Source organism: Berghia stephanieae, chromosome 1 (assembly GCF_034508935.2).
Source record: "Berghia stephanieae isolate SIO BIC M18660-M18661 chromosome 1, UCSD_Bste_1.3, whole genome shotgun sequence".
NCBI lineage: Eukaryota > Metazoa > Mollusca > Gastropoda > Nudibranchia > Aeolidiidae > Berghia > Berghia stephanieae.
The window spans coordinates 63,091,043-63,115,699 of NC_088360.1; the positions used below are offsets into that span (position 1 = coordinate 63,091,043).

Here is a 24,657-nt window from a genome sequence, read left to right on the forward strand (position 1 = left end):
TTGCAGTTCTTCCTGTCAGTGAAATGACAGCGATACATGGCTGCACCTCAATTTTTAGGCTTGCTTTTAATTTTTTTTGATTTTTCAACTTCAAAGGCTTGCCAACCCCTTGCCATGCAGGTAACTTCTTTTCAGCCCGGGATTTGTCAGCTTAAGTGGCAACAATATACTTCTATGCTAAAACTGTGTTGAGCATGTTTTGCACTGTTACTTTGAATTCAAAGTGACGTATCATAAAGTTTTGTTATCATTGGCAGGGAGTAGGTTTATTCATATTTTGATTATAATGCTCAAATGAGAGATTAAAATAGTTTTACAAAGCTGGGAGAGTACATCTTTTTCAAGATCTAGCATAGATATTAGGTGAGATCAACTAGCTTCATCTTCCTATTTTTTATGCATCTTCCCTTTCTCCTGTCTTTTTTCTATAACTTGTTCCTTTCTCTTGTCCATGAATATTGATCAATGCAACTAATCTTTAACTTTATTTTGTCTTGATCATACTTCCACCTCTCTAAAATCTTAAAATGTTTGGATTCTTAACATATATACCTATATAGCACCCATTAATCCACTGCCAAGGTTATGAGAGAAGTGTACATTTCCTCAGATTAACCAAGTTCAATACGCTTCACAACCTGAGTCAAGTGGGGTAATGTGTGTAAAGATCAATGTCACCCATCCAGACTCTGATGACATTGACCATTGATTGACTATTGTGACAAGATGAATCAGCGTACCTTGCATGTACTGCATGCTTTAGTAGTAATTACATTCTTTTGCTCAATCCTATCCCTCGTGGAAGGTAGACACTATGGTAATTCATCTCTTAAGACAGACACCAATGAACATAAGGCCTTGAAAATACAAGGCACTGGCAGTGTGCATGTTCAAAGCTACAGGAATTGTGCAATCCATGATGCAGTTATGATCCATCCATAAACTAACATATTTACATACTGAGTTGTTTTTAACATGTCCATCTAGTTTTTGGCGAATGCAGTCTAGTTTCTTAATTTGACGTTACACAATAACATATCACACATATCTAGTAAAGTATTGAATATCTAATTAGACAAGAAGGCTGAAAAGAGGTGCTGGACGGGCTGAATCACAGTAAGCAAAAGTAAAACCAGGCTGAATAAAGATGCACTCACTGCAGATTTACTTCTATCATTATCATTTCAATAGAAATGAAATCGGTGCCAAAAGCAGCAACCTAAATTTTTCAGTGTATTAAGCGCCTCGCATCTGTGTTTGTGTGCTCTACTCTTTTATGAAATTCCCCTGGATATACTCAATTCCTTTTTATGGACTTTATATTGGTGTTATTGTGAATCTTCTGTACATATCCCAGTGTATATTTTGTCCATTTTTATCAAACAACTTTTAAGTATTTCAATATGTTTAACGAGGACATTTTACTTTTATCGATCTTACACACATTTTACCACCTTATCATTACCAATAGAGTTTTAATCAATGGACACTGTTTATATTGCCACCAACCCTATTTTTATAAACCATGAGGAAATCACGAAGGTCAAAATAAAGCAATACAAACAATAATTGGACACGACCAACTGTTCACTCACGGCGCACACACCCGTCAACTACACTGACACAAATACAGCTTGCCACTGACAAGTCATACGATCACAATAACACAAAATTGATTAATGCAAGTGTCAACAAAACATTAGGTGAGCTGATGTCAGTCACTCCGATAAATAACAACCAATGCCAGAAATACGTAACGACAAATATACCTTCTTTAGCAATATTTACAAATGGCGAAAAATGTTGCGATCACAGCGATATCGACACCATCACCAGCTAGAGAAAACACAGCAGCAACACCATCTACAATGATGAAAACGACAATTCTGTGCCTCTCCAAATTTCAGATCAACAAAAGACCCCTCTGCTACAACAGCATCATCACCAATGATGACCGCACCTTCAAGTTAACGCAAATAAAAAAGACTGAAAATAAAAATACTATTAGAATTATGAACATAATCTGTCAAATAACTGAACAAATAACAAAAGCCTTAGATGAAAGGAAACAAACAGATTTAATAGTACTTGACTTTTCAAAAGGCTTTGATACAGTGCCTCACAAACGGCTTCTTCAGAAATAGAATAATACAAAATATGTAGCAGGTCCCAGCTAGTACATAACTGGTTCAAAGATTGCTGTGTGATCGGACTTAAGAAGTGGTGCTTGATGGGAAAACAGGAGAAAAATATCAAGTGCTATATGGAGTGTCACAGGGAACTGTATTGGGACCCCTTTGCTTCCTCATGTTTTATAAACGACTAGTCTATTATTCAGAACAATAGAAGATCATAACGACACATGGCAAACGAATTTCCATCCTGAAAAATGCTCTGTGATGTCAATTTCCACCAAGAAAAAAAAAAAATTGAGTTTTGACTACAAAATGTTAGGCCAAACAAAAGAAAAAAATCTTTGGGGGGGGGGGGGATATGCTTATTGTTATCATAAAGGATCAAAATTATATACACCAGACGTAGACCAGGAGATCAAATGTACAATATGAAACAATTGCTATGCCAAACAAGATAAGATTCGAAGTCTTTAGTTCTTCTGGGCCAAAGACAAAAAGCCTTTGACCCCCCATTAGTTTTGCTGACCACATTTTTTCATAGGTCAAATTTACCAGGCTGTGATTTTAGCCCAATATATAAACTATAAATAGTATAACATGCCTTGGAGTCCACTGAAATTTCACCCTGCGGTTGGAACATCATGTTCACCATATTGTGACAAAGGCCTTCAAAACATTACATTTTATCAAATCTCCATCAATGTCCCGAAAAGACAAAGGCACTAGCATATATGTGAGATCTATTTTGGAGATTGCTTGTACTGCATGGGATCCCTGCATAATTAAGCCATTGAAAACAGTCACAGATCAGCTGCAAGATTTGCCACAAATTGCCACAAGTTAGCAACTCTAGACACATTAGGAAGGCCAACACTCCAGTCTCGTAAAGAAAACTCACGCATATCTATTTCACAATTCAGTCAAAAGTAAACATTCAGCTGTAAACATTCTAATCAACATTAATAATTCAAAAAACAGCTACTCGACCAGGCTTCATCACACTGACAAATTCTACCAGCCATTTGCAAGAACAAACACATACAAATACAGCTTTTCCCCTCGAACAAGACGTGAATGGAACAAACTACATGACATGATAGATATCACAGACTCAAAATCATTTCAATGCGTTTTCCACATAACAAAAACACCGGGAGGATTGAATGATTTGAGTGACAGGATTAGTGTGGTGTGATAGGTAGCTTTTATGTATAAGATTTTGGTGATGGGCACAGTGTGACTTTTGCATCTTATGGTCTTGAACTTAAAATTGCTGCTCAAACTGTTTTTTCCTAATCAATAATCTGTTGTCAGGCTGCAACTATTATGGTTGTAAATCTATAGCATGTGGTATGTTCACAACTTTTACAAAAATATTATGGTATTACATCAACTATAACAGCAACATCATCAATATCTCAACCATAAACCAACCTACCCAAATATCTCAAATTGATAATTAAAAAAAAAAAAAAGACATTAAAGCATGCTCACACAGACGCTCATTGAACATAATTTTAAAATTTAACTTAAAGATAAAGAAGAATGGGTGTGTTTTTATTCAGCAAAATTAGCCTTCCTTTCTCATGGAATTTTCATCATTAGCAAAATCATTAAAGTAAAATTAAAATCTAGAGTTTTATGTTTACAACTCCATCCTCTCATAATCGGGGTAAACAAAAAAAAAACCCCAAAAACCCCTCCTAGACATGCCTTGATTACCTTGTCATTGACATCTACACTAAATCTACTACTTATTTCAGGTAGCGTTTTAATGTTAATAAAGGTAACTTCAGCTAAGTTTTTAAATATAAATGTGACTAGAAAAAAAAGCCACGTAGGAAACTTGTAATTTGCTTTTTCGATAAAGGAAGACAAGTATTGCTTATAATGCATAAAATGTTAAAGAATGAGCTTTAAACAAATAAGTAAATACGAACTACACAGGCAAAAAAGGATTATGTATTATGACTATGAAAAAAAAGAATGCTAGATTTGGATATGCATATCAAATAATCCTAGTGAAAACTTTGCAACAAGCTCTTGTGCATGTTCATTCCTGATCTCATCTTGTTGCATACCCATATTAGTTTCCACTCAACATGTTACAAAATGCTTACAAATAAGTTCTTGTGATTTTTGGTGTGCTGTCAATGGAGGTGAAAGGCTTCGGCTCACTAGAAATAAAATAATGACAAGCATGGCAACGTTTGCTAAAAAAAAAAAAAATTGTTTTTAATCAAATCTACAGCTACTTGATGAAGCTAATCAAGTCATTCACATAAATATGCAACACACATTTGGCTTTGTTATAGAATGAAGTGAGAAGAAAAAAGGCAGAAGGCTAAATTATTGCAGAGTAGATAGTTAAGTTGATGGAAATATTTTCCAATTGCACAATAATATGACATAGTCATTGTCTCCTTTAAGCAAGTTACATGTCCACATTTTGTTAGAGAAAAAGCGTATTATGTGAAATGCATTTTTAATAGTGTGGGAAAGAATAAGAAGGGACCAAGATAGACAAGAGTAATTGAGTCCTTGGAAAAGGCTCTTTACTCACATTCTCTCACCGTACTCAGGTGTAAAATGAGTACCTGGCCGTTAACAGCGTTGTCTTTGTCCGAAAAATTGTAATATCGCCTAACAGGCGCCATGTCCCGTCCTCTGGTGACCAAGGACCCCCTGTAAAGCGCTTTGAGCATGTTTAGTGGATATTGCGCTATATAAAAAATAAAGCTCAAAAAAAGCTACTAATGTGTGTTTTGAGATAGATAGATAGATAGAGAGAGAGAGAGAGAGAGAGAGAGAGAGAGAGAGAGAGAGAGAGAGAGAGAGAGAGAGTCTTTAAATATTTAAAAAATACATAGGAAATAGGGTGAGTCGTAAAGCTGAGTACTTACATAATAAAGCGACACTTACACATAAAACATAAAGCGATAAAATTAAACTCACCTTCGAAAACAGGCAAGGCAGGGAAATATACAGAAGAACCAGTTGGCAAAGCTGTGCCCTTTTCTTACATGACTGAAGAGTTCTGCTTTTGACATTTCACCCTCCTCTTTGATAAACTTTTGAACTTCAGTGTCAGGAAATCCTTTTTCATACCAATACTGATGATACAAAACACATTTGTACTTTGATAAATTCTGAAACTCAATGTGTCTTACTGTAAAATCATACTAAAGTTTGTTCTTTAAAATTATATCCATGATTAAATAAGGTATGTATGATGATCCTAGTCTAATTTGTTGACAGATTTATGAATTCAAGATCATAAATGACAATACAACAGTGAGATTGCAATATCATGTATATAGCAAAGTATAATGCGACTGTCATTTAAATTTTGCATGACATGAAAGGACGAAAGAAATTTTAAAAAGAATTATGGAAATATTTCTTAATTGACATATATTGAATATTGACCGATAATCCATTAATACAGGGTGGCCCAAAAGTAAAATCTGAAGAAATCTCCAAACATGTCTTTTATTATGATTGGCAAAGAGTGAGAATAGAGAAATAATTTGAAACTTTGAAATAGAAATGTTCAAACTTATATAAAAAAGGGGAATGTATTTATATTGAGCTCACTTCAAGGAAATGTTATGCACTAAGCGCTTTATATATGGGTTTTATTTTTCACTCCTTGTGATGGTACAATGAACATAAGACACAGAGGATGGGATCTACTTGAAGAAAGGAAACACTGCTGTCCATAGAGCATTCCATCAGTGGCTTGAACCCTCAAGCCTAATTTGGTCCTGTTTTGAGACTGAGACTAAGATCACCACAAAAATTGATATCAATGTTGAAAAGTATCAGTCGCTTAGAGTAAAAATATATGTTTTCTTGCATTTTTCTAATTTAGTATTTGTAATTTTTTTTAAACGTTGTCCTCTCCTTGCAATCGCAGGGCTACCAAGTTCACAAAGTCAAAATGCTGGACACTTTTTTTTTTTGACGGGGGCTGGACACTTTTTTTTTTTGACGGGGGAGGGGGGGGGGGGGAAGGTGACAGTAAAATCCTATAGAGAATGGTATAAATATCTACACTACCTTCAAGTTTTCATAGTTGTCCATAATGACTGCAATGAAAACACTGAGCACCACATATATGAATAGAGAGATGAATATGTACAAGTAGGCCCGATGAAAATACCAGATAGCGTAACTCTTTGTGGTCAGAGCTGAGAAAGTCACAAACATGTCATCCCCATTGACCAAGGAGAACAGACACTCAGACGCGGTGCTCAGACGTCGAAACTGGAATGCGAGTCAAAAGGTGAAATTGAAATTAACAATAAAGGGGAAAATATTCAGAACAATACAAATATTTCATGAATACCGGTTTGATCTGAGATGCAAAATTAACTGCAAAGTTCACCATCTTAATGCTTAACAATTTACTCAACAAATTAAAAGTCACCTTAAACACCACTGCCTTCCTCGACTAAATTATACATATTATTTTTGAAAATATTTATGGATACAGTTTTGTACTTGGACTAATTGTTACTTTTTGGTCAGCTGAATAGAAGGGTTTGATCGCAGAGACTAATTGTATGTATTTCACTCTTAATTGAAAAGTATTGTATATTCCTATGTATGATGTGCAATTTACTAACAATAAGGTGAGTAATCTTCATAACATCAAGGTGATTGGAAGCCAGCAATCAAGGTATATACGAGAGCTCTTTCATAATTAACCGAAAAATGCCTGTAAAATCCGCGTTTTTTATGTATCAACAAAATTCTTGCACGTGTTCATACCTTGACTCGTCCTTCATTTCTCTACGTAACAGCAAGTCTGTCGACACACTTCTGCCAACGCCGCACCATGGAATAGATACCCTCTCGGAAGAAATATCCATCAAGGTTTTGTAGCCATTTCCGCACATGGTCAACAAGCTCTTCATCGACATCAAAGCGCTTTCCTGCCAGCTCACGTTTCAGTGGCCCAAAGAGGTGATAATCAGATGGTGCGAGGTCTGGACTGTGTGGTGGAAGTGGCAAAATCTCCCATCCATATTTCTCTAGCCAACCTTGCGTCACTCGTGCTGTGTGGGGTGTAGCGTTGTCGTGTTGCAAAATGACCCCGTTGGTCAACTGCCCTGGGCGCTTTCTGCGAATGGCCTCCCTAAGCTTGTCAAGAGTTTGGCAGTACCTTGCAGCATTGATTGTTTCTCCAGGTTGTAAGGTTTCGAACAGAATAACACCACGACTGTCCCAGAAAACAGTTCCCATTATTTTCTTTGCTGACCGCATGACTTTGAATTTCTTCGCGACAGGTGAGGATGGATGTTTCCATGTCATTGAATCTTGCTTTGTTTCTGGGGTGCAATGGTGCAACCAAGTCTCATCACCGGTGCTGTCAAGAAAAGTCACATCGTACCCTAGAAAGTCTCCGCCGGCGTTGGCAGTATGCCCCTGAACCCTGCGTGAGCTCTTGCTTCTTCTCAAAAGTTCCCTGCAGATGTCCAATCTTTGTTCTTTATGATTGTCTGTCAATTGCTTAGGAACCCATCTTGCGCTGACTTTTCTGTAGCCAAGTTCATCAAATACAATTCTATGGGCAGAAGTTTCAGAAATTTCAAGACTGCTTGCGATTTCATGAAGTTTCAACCTCCTGTCTTGACGAATAAGCTCATCAACTCGCTTCACATTGTCTTCTGACGTCGCAGTTATCCCTGTCTGTCAAGTCGGAATGGCCGGCTTCAAACAAATTACACCAGTGATAGACTTGTGTACGGCTTATAACATGCTCACCATATACACTCTGAAGTTCTTTATGAATTTCGGTAGGATTCAGACTTTTGGCGTTCAAAAAACGTATGACAGCTCTGATTTCCTCCTTTGACCAAGTTTCAAGGTGGGCCGCCATCTTTAAAATCGTCTAGAAATTCATTGTGCAAAATGATGCACTTCATAATTTCTGGGAATATCCGTAAGGAAATAAGGAATATCATGTCGTTTACAGAATTAAAAAATCTCCACTGGTTGCTGAGCAATGGGCATTTTCCGGTTATTTCTGAAAGAGCCCTCGTAATACAAGTTTTGAGTACTGTGAGCTGAAATATTCTCTTCAATTACTCATTTCCACTACGTACATGCTGCTTATTAATGTAAACAAACTTGTAAGTTTTGTTTTGTTTTGTTTTGGCTAGATCCAAATTCTTCACCAGCATCAAACAAAGAATTTCCGAAAGGATGAATTATTATTATCATTATCATTATTATTATTATTATTATTATTATTATATATTAATATGATTATTATTATTATTATTATTATTATTATTATTATTATTTATTATTATTATTATTATTATTATTATTATTATTATTATTATTATTTATTATTATATATTATTATTATTATTATTATTATTATTATTATTATTATCATTATTTATTATTGTTATTATTATTATTTTTATTATTATTATTATTATTATTATTATTATTATTATTATTATTATTATTATTATTATTATTATTATTATTATTATTATTATTATTATCATTATTACTAGATCTACAGTATAATCCGGATAATTGCAACACCTTGGGATCAGCAAAAATGTTGCGATTAACCGAAGGTGTCATTAACCGAAGTTGAGTTTCTGGTCTACTACTGCAACAATTTACACATATATGGTAAATTCAAACCAGTTGTTGTAAATATTGTTCTCAGTCCACCACAGACAGCAATTTGATTGGAACAAAAACGAAATGGCAGTCCTATATAGATTTTTTCAAGCAAAAGCAACTTTGATGCAAGTCGACATCTTATTCAGATTGGATTAATTTTCACTCTTTTGTTCTCAAAATTTGTAAGAGTCAAAGAAATTAGCCATGATAAGAGACAATAAGCTCTCAAACACTCGTAGGTCACAATGCACAATCAATCCCAAAACAAAGGATATCGCTCTCCTTACAACTGTCATTGTCTACCTGTTGTCAAGACTATGCCCATCACTCTTGCCTCCTATTTGATGGCCACAGATGACATCACAAACCCAATACTGCAAAGCCCTGCCTTCCTTTGTCTCTAAGAGAGTGGTAAAACTATTGTAGCATTAAATCCTGCTCACTCTCGATTTCACCCATGATGAAATAGATGTTTTGTTTGATTGATTTCTTGAATTTACCACTCTTTGAGGTCGAAAATTTGTTGTGATTAACTGAAGTTTGTTGCGACTAACCAGTGACTTTTTTACAAAATTAATTCTGTTTCTTGGGAAATGTTGCGATTAACCAAAAGTTGCAATTATCCGGAGTGGACTGTTTTATTATTATTATTATTATTATTATTATTATTATTATTATTATTATTATTATTATTATTATATATTATTATTATTATTATTATTATTATTTTATTGTTATTAATATTATTATTGTTATTAATATTATTATTATTATTATTTTATTATTATTATTATTATTATTATTATTATTATTATTATTATTATTATTATTATTATTATTATTATTATTATTATCATCATTACTATTATCATTTTCATTATTATTCTCATTTTTAATTATTATCATCATCATCACCACCATTTTTATTATTATTATTATCATTATTATTATTATTATTATTATTATTATTATTATTATTATTATTATTATTATTATTATTATTATTATTATTATTATTATTGTCACAGTAAAGATTGTTCACAATTACCTTATTAATTTTTATTTTAATAAGAACTGAATTCATCTCACTCCAGTTATATTTCGGTAGGCTTAGATAAACTTTACCTTCTAATATTAGATTGTCTTTCCTTTTATAGCCTTCTATTATTTTATTATAAAAGCTGATAGGACTTACATTCTACACTCACTTCTCTCTACAATCTATGCCGGACGCCCAGCCGCTCTATACCTCATACATACATTGATATATTTGAAGATTTTTATCCTTTGGTACTTTGTGGATATTTTATCTCCACCATCAAGACGCCGGAGCTTTTACCTTTGACTGTGCAATCCTCAATGCATCAAGGATCAAACCTGAGCCCGCTGTCGAAGAAATATACAATTGACCCCTTCCCAACTGCTTGGAAGTGGAACCTTACAAACCTGAGCCCGTTGTCGGAGGAATATAGAATCCACGCCTTTCAACTGCTTAGAAACGTAACCTTACAAACCTGATATTACATCATCATAAGTTACGTAATATTCACATTTCTATTTGTAACTGCCACAATCACTATTCATCTCTTTTAATTAAATTTCATCTTTCTTTTATTTCATCTTAAACAAATCGCTAATTGTTTTTCATTTAAAGTAACTAGTAAATTCTGGGGCCTTATTTTACATATCTTTATGCATAGTCGATTAGCTCTTTACTCACTTGAGACCATGACAATTATTATTATTATTATTATTATTATTATTATTATTATTATTATTATTATTATTATTATCATTATTATTAATTTTTTTTAAATTATCATTATTATTATTATTATTAATTTAAATTTAGATAGCTATTCATTGTAAACAGAAATGGTGGCATAGTGAGTGTAATGGACAACAAATTCTAGAAAATGTGTATTCTTTTTCCCTAAAATGTCCCCAATGCTGCGTGAGTTCCCCAATCCTGTACATCTTATACACTAACGACTGCAGACATTCCTTTGAAAATTGTTTTATAGTGAAATATGCAGATGATACTGCTATTCTTGGCTTATTAAAAGATAAAGTTACCAAAAAGAATTATTCAAACAAATATATTCACCGATTGCTGTAAACAAAATCAGCTTGAATTAAATGTTGAAAAAATGAAAGAACAGGTGTTTGGTGTAAAAAAATAAAAACGACTTAAAGTGTGTGACGATCGGTAAAGATGATGTTGAGATAGTTGATTATTTTAAATATTTAGGAATAACCATTTCTCTCAACATATTAATATAATATCTAAGAAAGTTGCCCAAAGATTATACATCCTAAGGAAATTGAGAACATTTCAAGTAGGGAAGAAAACTATGTTTATGAGTTTATGACTCATTGATTAAAAGTGTAATTGCGTTTGGCTGCACCATATGGTTTGGCAGATGCGGACTTAAAGATAAATCAAAAATTTCAAAATCTATCAAAGAGTCATCAAAAATAATAAACCATCCTCTTGATGGAGTAGAAAGAATTCATGGAAAAGCAATAGAAAGGAAATCATTCTCAATTGCCAACAATAAAAAACATATTTTATACATGAATTTAGTCTTTTACCATCTGGGAGAAGGTTTTGTCAGATTAAATGTAGAACTAACAAGTAAAAATCAACGTTCGTTCCATCAGCAATAAAAATGTTGAATATTTCATATGGTGCAGAAAAACCAAGGATTGATGCATTGACTACTTGACTGATTAATTTATTTAATGTTAGATTAACTGACCAATTGATAATGATGATAATATTTGGTGTCGATTTGCCACAATTGTAACAAATTGAAAACGAAATGAAATATGTTTATGTTGTGTATATCGCAAGCGTGAAAGAAAGAGAGAGAGAGAGAGAGAGAGAGAGAGAGAGAGAGAGAGAGAGAGAGAGAGAGAGAGAGAGAGAGAGAGAGAGAGAGAGAGAGAGAGAGGAGAGAATAAGTAGGAGTGAAATATCTGTTCAATGTTATAGTTATCATATAACGTTATAACAAGTGTAACTAAATGACAAATTGCCATATTTATGGACAATAAAGATCTATTATTATTATTATTATTATTATTATTATTATTATTATTATTATTATTATTATTATTGTAATCTTCCAATCAATAGATTTCTAGCATTACTATTAATATTAAGGGCATTCAAAGGATCATACATAGGTTCAAGAATTAAGAATTAAGACTTAGACCTAAGGCCAGGGGTGACAATGACTGGTCACAAAAAAGGAGGAAATATTTTATCGTGAAGATCATGACCCATAACCTATAATTTGAATGTCACTAAAATTCACTGAGATGCGATCCAAAATTTGTCTCGCAGCAATTTCTAACACGACTGGGTGGAATTTCAAAAGTTGAAAGTGTAATTACAACATTTGGTGGTTGTAGTAGGGATGATGATGTGGTGGTGGTTGTAGTAGTAGTGGTGGTAGGGTTGTATGGATGATTGTGTGGTGGTGGCTGTAGTAGTAGCAGTGGTAGGGATGATGTGGTAGTGATTGTAGTAGTAGTGGTCGTATGGATGATTGTGTGGTGGTGGTTGTAGTAGCTGCGGTAGGAATGATGATGTGGTGGTAGTTGTAGTGGTAGTGGTGGTAGGGATGATGTTGTGATGGATGTAGTAGTAGTGGTGGTAGGGATGATGATGATGTGGTAGTTGTAGTGGTAGTGGTGGTAGGGATGATGTTGTGATGGATGAAGTAGTGGTGGTAGGGATGATGATGATGTGGTGGTTGTAGTAGTGGTAGTAGGGTTGATGATGTGGTGGTGGTTGTAGTGGTAGTTGTGGTAGGAATGAGGATTGTGTGGTAGTTGTAGTGGTAGTGGTGGTAGGGATGATGTGGTAGTGGTGGTGATTGCAATAGTAGTGGTCTTAGAGATGATGATGTGATGGTGGTTGCAGTAGTAGTGGTGGTAGGGATGATGATGCGGTTGTGGTTGTAGTAGTAGTGGTCTTAATGATGATTGAGAGGTGGTGGCTGTAGTAGGAGTGGTGGTAGGGATGATGTGGTAGTGGTGGTGATTGTAGTAGTAGTGATCTTAGAGATGAAAATGTGATGGTGGTTGTAGTAGTAGTGGTGGTAGGGATGATGATGTTGTAGTGGTTGTAGTAGTAGTGGTCGTATGGATGATTGTGTGGTGGTGGTTGTAGTAGCTGTGGTAGGAATGATGATGTGGTGGTAGTTGTTGTAGTAGTAGTGGTGGTAGGGATGATGATGCGGTGGTTGGTGTCGTGGTGGTGGTAGGGATGATGATGTGGTGGTTGTAGTCGTTGTAATGGGGTTGATGATGTGGTGGTGGTGGTTGTAGTGGTAGTTGTGGTAGGAATGATAATGTGGTGGTAGATGTTGTAGTAGTGGTGGTGCTAGGGATGATGGTGGTGGTTGTAGTAGGAGTGGTGGTAGGGATGATGTGGTAGTGGTTGTGATTGTAGTAGTAGTGGTGGTCATAGAGATGATGATGTGATGGTGGTTGTAGTAGTAGTGGTGGTAGGGATGATGATGTAGAGTGGTTGTAGTAGTGGTAGTTAGTAGGGTTAATGATGTGGTGGTGGTTGTAGTAGTAGTGGTTTTAGAGATGATTGTAGTAGTAGTAGTAGTGGTAGTGATGATGTGGTGGTGGTGGTTGTAGTAGTAGTGGTAATGGCGATGTAGTGGTGGTGGTGATGGTTGTAGAAGTAGTGGTAGTGATGATGATGTGATGGTGGTTGTAGTAGTAGTGGTCGTGATGATGTGGTAGTTGTGGTTGTAGTAGTAGTGGTAGTGATGATGATGATGTGGTTGTGGTGGTTGTAGTTGTAGTGATGATGTGGTGGTGGTGGTGGTTGTGGTAGTAGCGGTAGTGATGATGTGGTGGTGGTGGTTGTAGTAGTTGTGGTAGGAATGATGATGTGGTGGTAGTTGTAGTAGTAGTGGTGGTAGGGATGATGTGGTGTTATTTGTAGTAGTAGTGGTGGTAGGGATGATGATGTGGTGGTGGTTGTAATAGTAGTGGTGGTAGAGATGTTGATGTAGGGTTTTGGTGTATGTTTTTTATTCAGTGATGATAATAGCAATTTGTCAAAAAGGAGGAAAATGTCTCCATCTATCGATCAAACACAAGCAAAGTGTAAAAATAACATGAACGTAGTTTTGTATTAGTATTTTGATTATGTGATATATTACTATTATTAGTATAAATCCATTCTTATCATTAGACATAAATTTACTTATTGTAAACATTGAACGAATTGTCCTTTCCACATCTTAAAAGGCCTACAATGTTTTTCAAATAAACGGCCAGAAAGTGTTGTTTTGTTTTGATTTTTATTTTATAAAGCAGGCTACAATATCTTTGTTGCCGAAACCTAGTGGTTCTACAGCTTATAAATACAACCCAAGAATCTCTCAAATTTAAAAAGAAAGAAGATTTAAATCAAAGTTAAAACACCATCTCTTTGTTAAAACAAATCTTGATTAATGCATCTTTGTAATTTGACCCCTATATGAATGTTAATTTAGTTTATGTTATTATATCATTATTTTATTTTATTTCCGTATTTGACATAGCATGTGGATGTATTATAACACATCTTGTATGAATGACTTTATGTTTAGTTATTACATTGTTGTAGAATGATATTATGTTGATGTAGTATGTATAATGTTTCATTTGTATAATAATGTCACTGTATTATTGTTTCGGGCATTGAGCATCACCTAGTGATGAATATGCGCGTTATAAATGTCATGTATCATTAAGAGTAAACTAAGCCAATCACCATTGCTTTATTCAAATGTATACTATCTCTGTATAACTAGATGATTTAATGGATGGTTGCGAAAGAAATAGAGAGAGAGAGAGAGAGAGAGAGAGAGAGAGAGAGAGAGAGAGAGAGAGAGAGAGAGAGAGAGAGAGAGAGAGAGAGAGAGAGAGAGAGAGAGAGAGAGAGAGAGAGAGAGAGAGAGATTAAAAAGGCAATAGGTACCTACAACAGAGAAAAAAAATCCAGACCCATTTGTCCCTGCCCTTCCCCTTCAACCATCAACTAGCTAATCAAAGAACACCACTGGTCGTCTGTGGCAATTGTGACATCCGGTGACATTCTGTCTGGCCCGACGTCATAAAAACGGGACCGTCACCAAATTTCAGGAGACTGAGTACAGGTGTCAAAATGAGATAAGACATAATGGTGATTTTGTGGTTTTGAGGAAAATGTTTCGGCAAATTCGGCGGAAAATTTCTAAGAAATTCTCAAATTCACTGTTTATTTATCCCAAAAAAAAAATTTGAAAAAGGAGGAATTGTGATGGAGATGGGCGGAGATAAACTACCATTTAGGCGGAAATCCGCCTTTATCTCTATTATGTGATCGCTTATTATAGAAAGGCAATTACCTAGTGACAGTGCAAAACTTTTGTGTCCGATTCGCACCCTATTTATGATGCATTTGGCTTTAACTAGCAATGACTATGAAAATTTTTGTTTTCTATTTTTGTAGGAAATACTCCTCTTAAATCAAAGCCCTATCTCCACTGAGTAAAAATCTTTTTGAATTTTGGAAATCCACTAATATATAACAAAGTTATGCAGTTTCAAATGTGCCATTTATTTGGATGACTCACAAAGAGAAAAAAATACGGAAAATATGGGACGCTTTTTCTGAGTTTTATTCTGGTTTGTGGCTGTATCTCGCTTAATTCGTGGAATAAGATATTAAAACTTGGCAATTTTATGGCAAAATTATCAGAAAATATAATGAAGACATCAGAAAAGTTCTAACTTGTATAGTTTTAGAGCTGTATGGCTAGGGTCAACTATAATTTTGTTTTAAAATATACATAATATTGATCATTTGGAACTTTTCCGAAGTGTAATTTTGTGTCTACAACAAATACAAATGACACAAAAAATGCTTGCTAAATTATTATCAATCAGTCCCGTGAGACCATGGCTTATGTTATTTCTAGTATTTAGTTGAGAGAGAGAGAGAGAGAGAGAGAGAGAGAGAGAGAGAGAGAGAGAGAGAGAGAGAGAGAGAGAGAGAGAAAGAGAGAGTTAATCTACTATCCCTATGACATAACAATGAAACAATGCCTTAATTTTTAAAATGCGCGCGAGGATTTTGTGTCGTCAGTCGCCGCGAACAAGGTTGCCAGATGGCCACGTGTGTGGCCAAATATATAATTTTGCTTCTTTTATTAAATTTTATTCATCTATTTTTGTCTCAGTGACATTTATCCTAGTCTATTCAATTTTCTGTTTGTTAAAATTTAGTTCATTTGAAGTGGGCCAGTCTTGATAGTGAAAGCCATATGCTTTTCTATTTAGCCACTTTTGAAGTCAAATTCGGTCAGGTTAAAGTCTGGCCACCTGGCCGCCTTGCCTCGCTCACGTCATTTTCGCGTCGCGCGATGGTGGAGCAAAATGGCCGTCTCCATAATTTCACTCAATGAAATGCAAATTGGGTTGATGTATTGTGAGAATACGGGAAAAGTACTTATCATAATCCAATTAAATTTGAAATATAAATAGAAGAAATGTGCATATATAACCTTATGAGCGACAAAATCTCTCCTCTTTGTAGTTTTAGAAATATTGTACTCCAAAGAGTGAAAATCTATTTTTAACGGTCTTCTGGTAATCGTACGAGTTTTGTCGCTTGACATAATCTAAAATGACCTCTTTTCTAACTGTGTGCCAACTTTCAGTCATATTCCATCGATAAACAGCTTCGTAATTAATTTGTTTAAATAGCATGTACGGAAGGGCTTCGTCCCATATTTTGTTGCGAATTTGGGCACTTCGTGAGCGAAAAAGAGGCCCAAAGATTTGTGCGGGATAGTCATTGCTACTTTAACTCTTTAGTTGCCAAGCATTCTGGGAAACCCCAGTTGCCAAGCCTTTTGGCCAAAATGGACGAAAATTGAGTGCTTTCAGAAAAAAAACAAAAAAAATTTAAATTTGGCTCACAGGAGTTTCAGGCTCCACTCGTAGGAATCTCAATGCCGAAAGAGGAATTTCCGCACACAAGAAAAAGGAATTGGAATGGTATTTGGCATTGTGTTTACATATCGTATAGTTCTAAATAGATAACTGATTAGAATTATATTACGATATATAAACACATTGCCAAATACAATCCCAAATTTTCCTTATTTCAAATGAAGTAAAGCGCCAAAATCTAATGGTAGAGATTGTAGTACTGGTGGTAGTGAGGATGATGTAGTGTTGGTGGTTGTAGTAATAGTAGTAGTGATGATGAAGATGTGATAGTGGTTGTTGTAGTAGTAGTGGTAGTGATGATGATATGGTGGTGGTGGTGGTATTTGAAGTAGTGATGATGATGTGGTGGTGGTATAGTGGTTGTAATACTTGTGGTCGTGAGGATAATGATGTGGTGGTCGTTGTAGTAGTGGTGGTAGTGTTGTTGATGTGGTGGTGATAGTGGTTGTAGTACAAATGGTAGTGATGATGATGTGGTAGTGGTGGTTGTAGTAGTAGTGGTAGTTGCAGTGATGATAATGTGGTGATGGTGGTTGCAGTAGTAGTGATAGTGATGATGTGGTGGTGGTGGTGGTTGTAGTAGTAGCGGTAATGATGATGTGGTGGTGGTGGTAGTAGTAGTAGTGGTAGTGATGTGTGGTGGTGGTGGTTGTAGTAGTAGTGGTAATGATGTGGTGGTGGTGGTTGTAGTAGTAGTGGTAGTGATGGTTGTAGTAGTAGTGGTAATGGCGATGTAGTGGTGGTGGTGATGATGATGTGATGGTGGTTGTAGTAGTAGTGGTCGTGATGATGTGGTAGTTGTGGTTGTAGTAGTAGTGGTAGTGATGATGATGATGTGGTTGTGGTGGTTGTAGTTGTAGTGATGATGTGGTGGTGGTGGTGGTTGTGGTAGTAGCGGTAGTGATGATGTGGTGGTGGTGGTTGTAGTAATAGTGGTACTGATGATGTGGTGGTGGTGGTGGTTGTAGTACTAGTGGTAATGATGATGATGTGGTGGTTGGGAAGGGGGGGGGGGGGTATCCTTGGAACAAACTGACCTCACCGGAATTTGACGGAAGTTGCCCGGAGCCCGGAATTTTTTGCTCCAGACCGGAGTTTTTTCCGGTGAAACCTCAGTTTGGCATCACTGTATATATATATATACGGGCAACTTCCGTCAAATTCTGGTGAGTTCAATTATATATATATATGTATAAATTGTCGCCATAGATTCTCAACTTTGTGTTTATACATTTTCATGCATGCCACGTCTGTAAACGAATTTCCATTTTTTTGGATGAATAAAGTTAATATATTATTTTTTTATTATTATATTATTATTATTATTATTATTATTATTATTATTATTATTATTCTTATTATTATTATTATTATTATTATGATGTGTTCAGTTCTCCGGAAGAGTAGTTTTTAAAATTTCCAATGAGATAGGAACTAGTTTTTTGACATCACACTTTTCTTCCCTATATAATTTACCTCAAATAAGCATCTCTGTGACTACTGACTACTTTCTTAATAATTCAATCCTTTTTCTTTCTCATCCCACTTTTACCTTAATGTGGTACGGTGAGAACACAACCCATCCACAAAACAAGAATCCTGTGTAGAGGCAAATAGCACAGACCAGGAATCGCATCACATGAGGGAAAGAGGTTTTAAGGGTCAAAATCAATACCTGAAAGGGAATAAATATGTATTCATGTTAATGATAAAGGAGGCTTGTCTGATTATTATTGAGAACATGTCTCTCATTTACATTTAATTCAATAAGTATATTCTTTATTCTCATCTGGTAAACAATCCTTCACTCAATATTTCCTCTCTTTGCAGAGACGCCAACATCCGCCCTGGCACTATGCTATTCCACCGCGGAGTATTGCGCTCCAGTGTGGGGTAGAAGCAGAAACGTTGAGAAGGTGGATGTAAAACTTCGCAAGTCGATGCACATAGTGTCGGGAACGCTAGCAACAACCCCTAGAGAATGGGGCCCGGTGATGGCAGCGATCCAGCCCCCCGATGTCCGGAGGGAGACCATTACGGGAAACTGGCTGAGTAAGATCAAAGAGAGAGGGAATGGGGATACCCCTCTCATGCGCATAATGAACGGTGCCCCCGTTTCGAGCCGAAATAAGTCCCGGCAACCCTTGTACGCAGAATCCCTGACTACGGACAGAGCTGCACATACGAGATGGAAGTCGGTTTGGACGAATTCAATCCCTCGTGGGGGCGGGGACCTACACTCCTCTAAGCTTGGTGAGAAGTTGCCAGGCTTTGATACCAGTAAGAGGAGACACTGGGTAGCTGCGAATCGGCTTCGGTCGAGGAGCTGCCTAACGGCCGGTGCGTTACATCAGTGGGGTCTAACTTCCTGTCCTTTATGTCCACGCTGTGGGCAAGAACCCGAAACGGCAGAGCATCTAGTCGAAAGGTGTGTTGTGACGATGCTACCAGGCGGGTTCGCGACGGTGCACGAATGCGGACCGGACTTTGCTGATTGGGTCGATCGTCATAACATAATAGTGTGAACCATAAGAAGCTGCTGCTGCCAACTTTAAATTTGGCTCACAGGAGTTTCAGCCACCACTCGTAGGAATTTCAATGCCGAAAGAGGAATTTCCGCGCACAAAAAAAAAAAGAATTCGAATGGTATTTGGTATTGTGTTTACATATTGTATAGTTCTAAATAGATAACTGATTAGAATTATATTATGATACATAAACACATTGCAAATTACAATCCCGCAAAGTTTCCCTATTTCAAATGAAGTAAAGCGTCAAAACCTAATGGTAGAGATTGTAGTACTGATGGTAGTGAGGATGATGTGGTGTTGGCGGTTGTAGTAATAGTGGTAGAGATGATGAAGATGTGATAGTGGTTGATGTTGTAGATGTAGTGGTAGTGATGATGATATGGTGGTGGTGGTATAGTGGTTGTAGTAGTTGTGGTCGTGATGATAATGATGTGGTGGTGGTTGTAGTAGTGGTAGTAGTGATGTTGATGTGGTGGTGATGGTGGTTGTAGTACAAATGGTAGTGATGATGATATGGTGGTGGTGGTATAGTGGTTGTAGTAGTTGTGGTCGTGATGATAATGATGTGGTGGTGGTTGTAGTAGTGGTGGTAGTGATGTTGATGTGGTGGTGATGGTGGTTGTAGTACAAATGGTAGTGATGATGATGTGGTAGTGGTGGTTGTAGTAGTAGTCGTGGTAGTGATGATAATGTGGTGGTGGTGGTTGTAGTAGTACTGGTTGTGATGATAATGTGGTGCTAGTGGTTGTAGTAGTAGTGGTAGTGATGATGATGATGATTATGCTGATGCTGTAGTGGTTGTTGTTATAGTAGTAGTAGTAGTAGTAGTAGTAGTAGTAGTAGCAGCAGTAGTAGTAGTAGTGGTAGTAGTAGCAGTAGTAGTAGTAGTAGTAGTAGTAGTAGTAGTAGTAGTAGTAGTAGTAGTAGTAGTAGTAGTAGTCGTAGTAGTAGTAGTAGTAGTAGTAGTAGTAGTAGTGGTGATGATGATGATGTGGTGGTTGTAGTAGCAGTGGTAGTGATGATGATGATGATGTGGTGGTTGTGGTAGTAGTAGTGGTGGTAGTGATGATGTGGTGGTGGTGGTTGTAGTAGTATTAGTGGTAGTGATGGTGGTTGTAGTAGTAGTGGTAGTGATGATGTGGTGGTGGTGGTGGCGGTGGTGGTGGTTGTAGTAGTAGCGGTAATGATGATGTGGTAGTAGTAGTAGAAGTAGTAGTAGTAGTATTAGTAGTAGTAGTAGTAGTAGTAGTAGTAGTAGTAGTAGTAGTAGTAGTAGTAGTATAGTAGTAGTAGTAGTAGTAGCAGTAGTAGTGGTAGTACTAGTAGTAGCAGTAGTAGTAGTAGCAGTGGTGATGATGATGTGGTGGTTGTAGTTGCAGTGGTAGTGATGATGATGATGTGGTGGTGGTGGTTGTGGTAGTAGTGGTAGTGATGATGATGATGTGGTGGTGGTTGTAGTAGTATTAGTGGTAGTGGTGATGATGTGGTGGTGGTGGTGGTTGTAGTAGTATTAGTGGTAGTGATGATGTGGTGGTGGTGGTTGTAGTAGTAGTGGTAGTGATGATGTGGTGGTGGTGGTGGTGGTTGTAGTAGTAGCGGTAATGATGATGTGGTTGTGGTGGTTGTAGTAGTAGTGGTAGTGATGTGGTGGTGGTGGCTGTAGTAGTAGTGGTAATGATGATGTGGTGGTGGTCGTTGTAGTAGTAGTGATGATGATGTGGTAGTAGTGGTAGTGATGATGATGTGGAGGTGGTGGTGTAGTAGTAGTGGTAGTGATGATGATGTGGTGGTGGTGGTTGTAATGTTGATGGTGGTACTGTTAGTGATGATGATGATGATGATGTGTTGGTGGTGGTTGAAGTAGTAGTTATGGTAATGATGATGATGTGGTGGTGGTGGTGGTTGTAGTAGTAGTGGTAGTAATGATGATGTGGTGGTGGTTGCAGTAGTAGTGGTGGTGATGATGGTTTTAATACTAGTGGTAATGATGATGATGTGGTGGTTGAAAGGGGGGGGGGGGGGGGTATCCTTGGAACAAACTGACCTCATTGGAATTTGACGGAAGTTGCCCGGAGCCCGGAATTTTTTGCTCCAGACCGGAGTTTTTTTACCGGAGTTTTGGCATCACTGTCTTTGTTATGACTAGGCATTCCATGAAGGAATATAGATAATCCATCAAACAAGATGTCCGATGTCAACAGGAATCACCCATGTTGTCTAAAGTGAGCATATAATGGGGGAGGGGGGGGAGGGTAATAGTCTTGCCAAAGGGAAAAGAACCGAAAGTCCCTGAAGTAGGCCTTGTACCCGGGACCTTCCAGATTACAGTGTCATGCCTTTACAACTCGGTCACTTACCCCACCCCCTTATGATGATGAATGGTACATTTATTTGAGAGGTAAGATAATTACATTATAGGACTTGAAGAATCCTAAGTATCGGAGTATTCCAACAAAGGTTAGGAAGGTGCCAAGGCCCAGAAAGATGCTGCACATTTGATAGTTATGGGATGAAATACTGAATACCTGAAATGAAAATAAGTAGAAATAGTTATGTCTTATATATTTAAATAGTAAGTAAATGAAATCGACATCAAATGACCAGCAAGAAAACCCATATCTGTCCTCTTACGTCATCAACAACTACTACTACTACTATCCAGTGCCGCGTGGTGACGTATGAGGACAGATCCGGGGTGTAATGCTCGTGATTTTGTTAACTTGCTAATAATCAAACAGTGAGTAAAGTATGTAAAAATAACAATGTCAAGTACTTTCATATATCTAATGTATCTAATTAAAAAAGACAACATAACTATTTTATTTCCCTTTAAGGAAAAGAAGCTCAGCCAAATATTTGATTTTATTAGGGAAGATAATAAAGATAATACCAAATAAAGAAAAAGTTCTAAAAACGATATAGTTTTAATTAGGAATAAATAAACCAGATGAAAACTTAAATAAATATGTTTATCATATTATTCATATCGTCTGCAGCTTCACCAAAAGCTTATTTCAATAAAATAATATTTATATGTAAAGTTAATTGACCTATACAGTGTGATGTATGATAGCAATACATAATATGAATGAGTAGACTATGCTTGATATAATATTAGCACAATGTAATTCTAAAAGGAATGATAAAGTATATACTAGCTTCAAAAGAAAAATGTAATAAGTTTTGAATTAGATTTTATATTTCAATTTCATTGTTAGTTTTTAATTTAAGTAATTAACCTTGGCTTTCTTCCCCCTTTTTCTCTTTAAAATCTAACATGCAAAGTTATAATCTGTCATTATAACATTATTCAGTACCTGTCCCTCTAAATGTATCATATACCCATAACACTTATGAAACAAAGTACAATTGAAGCAGGTAATTGGAACGCTGCTTTATCGGAAAGCCAGTTAATTGGAACGACCTCTCAGTGGTTAAATTTTTGCTATATAATTAGTACCAGTCAATCAGAACGCATGCCTGTTAATGGGAATGATTTCAGACATTTAAAAGTAACAATTTTTTTCCTTTCAATAAATCATTAATAAAAATATCCCTATTGAGAATAACAGAAATGAATTCATCCCCTGTCTTCCAATGAACAAATATGTCCGTTAATTAAAAAAGATACCAGGTCTATCGCCACCCTTTTATATGGTAGTGTTTAATAATTTATCCCTTTGACCGTCTAACAGAACAGCAACTAATTTATGAGAGCTCAGATAATGATGCAGTAATTCATTTGTTGTAATTTATGATGAAACAGGATTCCTGTATCTTCTATTCATTTGGTCTGTATTCAGGAAAGGAGAGTTGCAGTTCATTAAAATTATGTGGTCATTAGTTACGATTACTCCTTCTTTTCTAACATTATGCCTCCACACAAGTAATATCAAATGTTATAAAAAACGGAGGATAAAATTTTATAAAACAACAGAAAGGATGCTCTATATTATGATTGTTATATTTATCACAATAGACAAGCATGTAGTCTTGATATATTGTTTCGATTATGAAAGCTGCTCTTGGAATCGTTTTCGAATGATTTCTGCAGAACGGAGCTGTTCCAATTAAGCAGCTCGCTTAATTATATATTAGATACACATTGATATATCTTTCAACACTCAACTCGTATTACAATAACTGGTTTTATATGACATTAATAAAAGTTGTATAATTTAAAAGAGTGCCTGTTTTGATACTAACCCTTGACTCCAACTGTATCTTAAAACAAGAGCCCACTGTGGTGAGAATATCGTTACAAATGATGATGATGTACCACACATTGATGTACTCCATATGGTTAGCAAAACTGAAAGGTTTGCCTCGGTGAAGACGAAAATATTTTGCAGTATTCTGTATTATTAAAAATATGTATTTGGGAATTAGTTAAAGGCACAAAAACAAAATAACTGGTAAAGTCGTAGGTTCAAAGATAAACTGAAAAGGCTATCAAAAAAATAGAGAAATTGCATGGAGGTATTACGAGTATATACATGATTTCAAACAATTTTTTAAAAAAGATCAATTCATTTCAGATACTTCTTAAGGGGGGGAGCGACATTAAAAATGATGAATTCTGACCCAGTTTGCTAAAATTAGATTTTGGTGGAATGTTGTCATGTGACCATATGTCTGCAAAAAAAATTGCATGAGAACTTCATCTTCATTTTTTTTTCGACTCAAAATAACGTACTTTGTGACCCATAGTATGCTTAAATCCTGCCGATTTTTAGCTTCAGTGGACTGATTTCATGAAAGAATATCAAATAGTCTTTATAACTAAGTAAAGGCAAAAACATATCAATGAAAAGTAAAAACTCTCCTCTATCTTCAACAACCAATCACTTTGTTCTTAATTATGTCATGTGGTTACAATCCAATCAGAGAGCGAGAGGAGAGTTTTTTCCCTGAACTCGTTTACCTTGACTTTTAAATGCGTTTTTTTTTTAACTGCAATTTTCGTCACTCCTCCCTCAGTTTTCAACCAATCTTCATCAAATTAAAAAAATGACACTTTAGTGTCGCTCCCCCCCCCCCCCCCCCCCTTCCCCCTTTAAACAATGAAAAAAGAAACAGTGTTACTCACAGCCCTTAATCTATTACTTCTGTGAAGTGATCGAGAGCACAAAATGGTGGACAACACACAAATGGCCATGACACATGAATCGTATGCAATATTCTGTGTCTTCTGATCATCCAACTCAGCTAAGGGTACAAGAATGTTGTTATAAAGAGTAACATACTTTAAAGCATATTATATTTAAAAGAAAGTGATGCAGATGATGATAACGAAGATAATGATGATGATGGTGATG

General features: G+C 36.1%; 1 protein-coding gene across 24 annotated transcripts in view; it reads right to left on the reverse strand.

Moving 5' to 3' along the window:
- Window positions 1–24,657, reverse strand: part of LOC144979050 (mucolipin-3-like) — a 116,042-nt gene that overhangs the window by 11,044 nt on the left and 80,341 nt on the right. For 15 of the 24 annotated variants that reach the window (XM_078925704.1, XM_078925756.1, XM_078925734.1 and 12 more), the window contains 6 exons: window positions 24,429–24,547; window positions 23,546–23,695; window positions 21,751–21,864; window positions 18,361–18,483; window positions 6,198–6,404; window positions 5,091–5,248 (listed from right to left, as the gene is read on the reverse strand). In XM_078925704.1, coding sequence (XP_078781830.1) covers window positions 5,091–5,248; window positions 6,198–6,404; window positions 18,361–18,483; window positions 21,751–21,864; window positions 23,546–23,695; window positions 24,429–24,547 — 871 coding nt within the window. Of the gene's footprint in view, window positions 1–4,255; window positions 4,313–5,090; window positions 5,249–6,197; window positions 6,405–18,360; window positions 18,484–21,750; window positions 21,865–23,545; window positions 23,696–24,428; window positions 24,548–24,657 lie in introns of all 24 variants that reach the window. The other 9 variants (XM_078925667.1, XM_078925703.1, XM_078925673.1 and 6 more) reach the window with 1 other exon arrangement.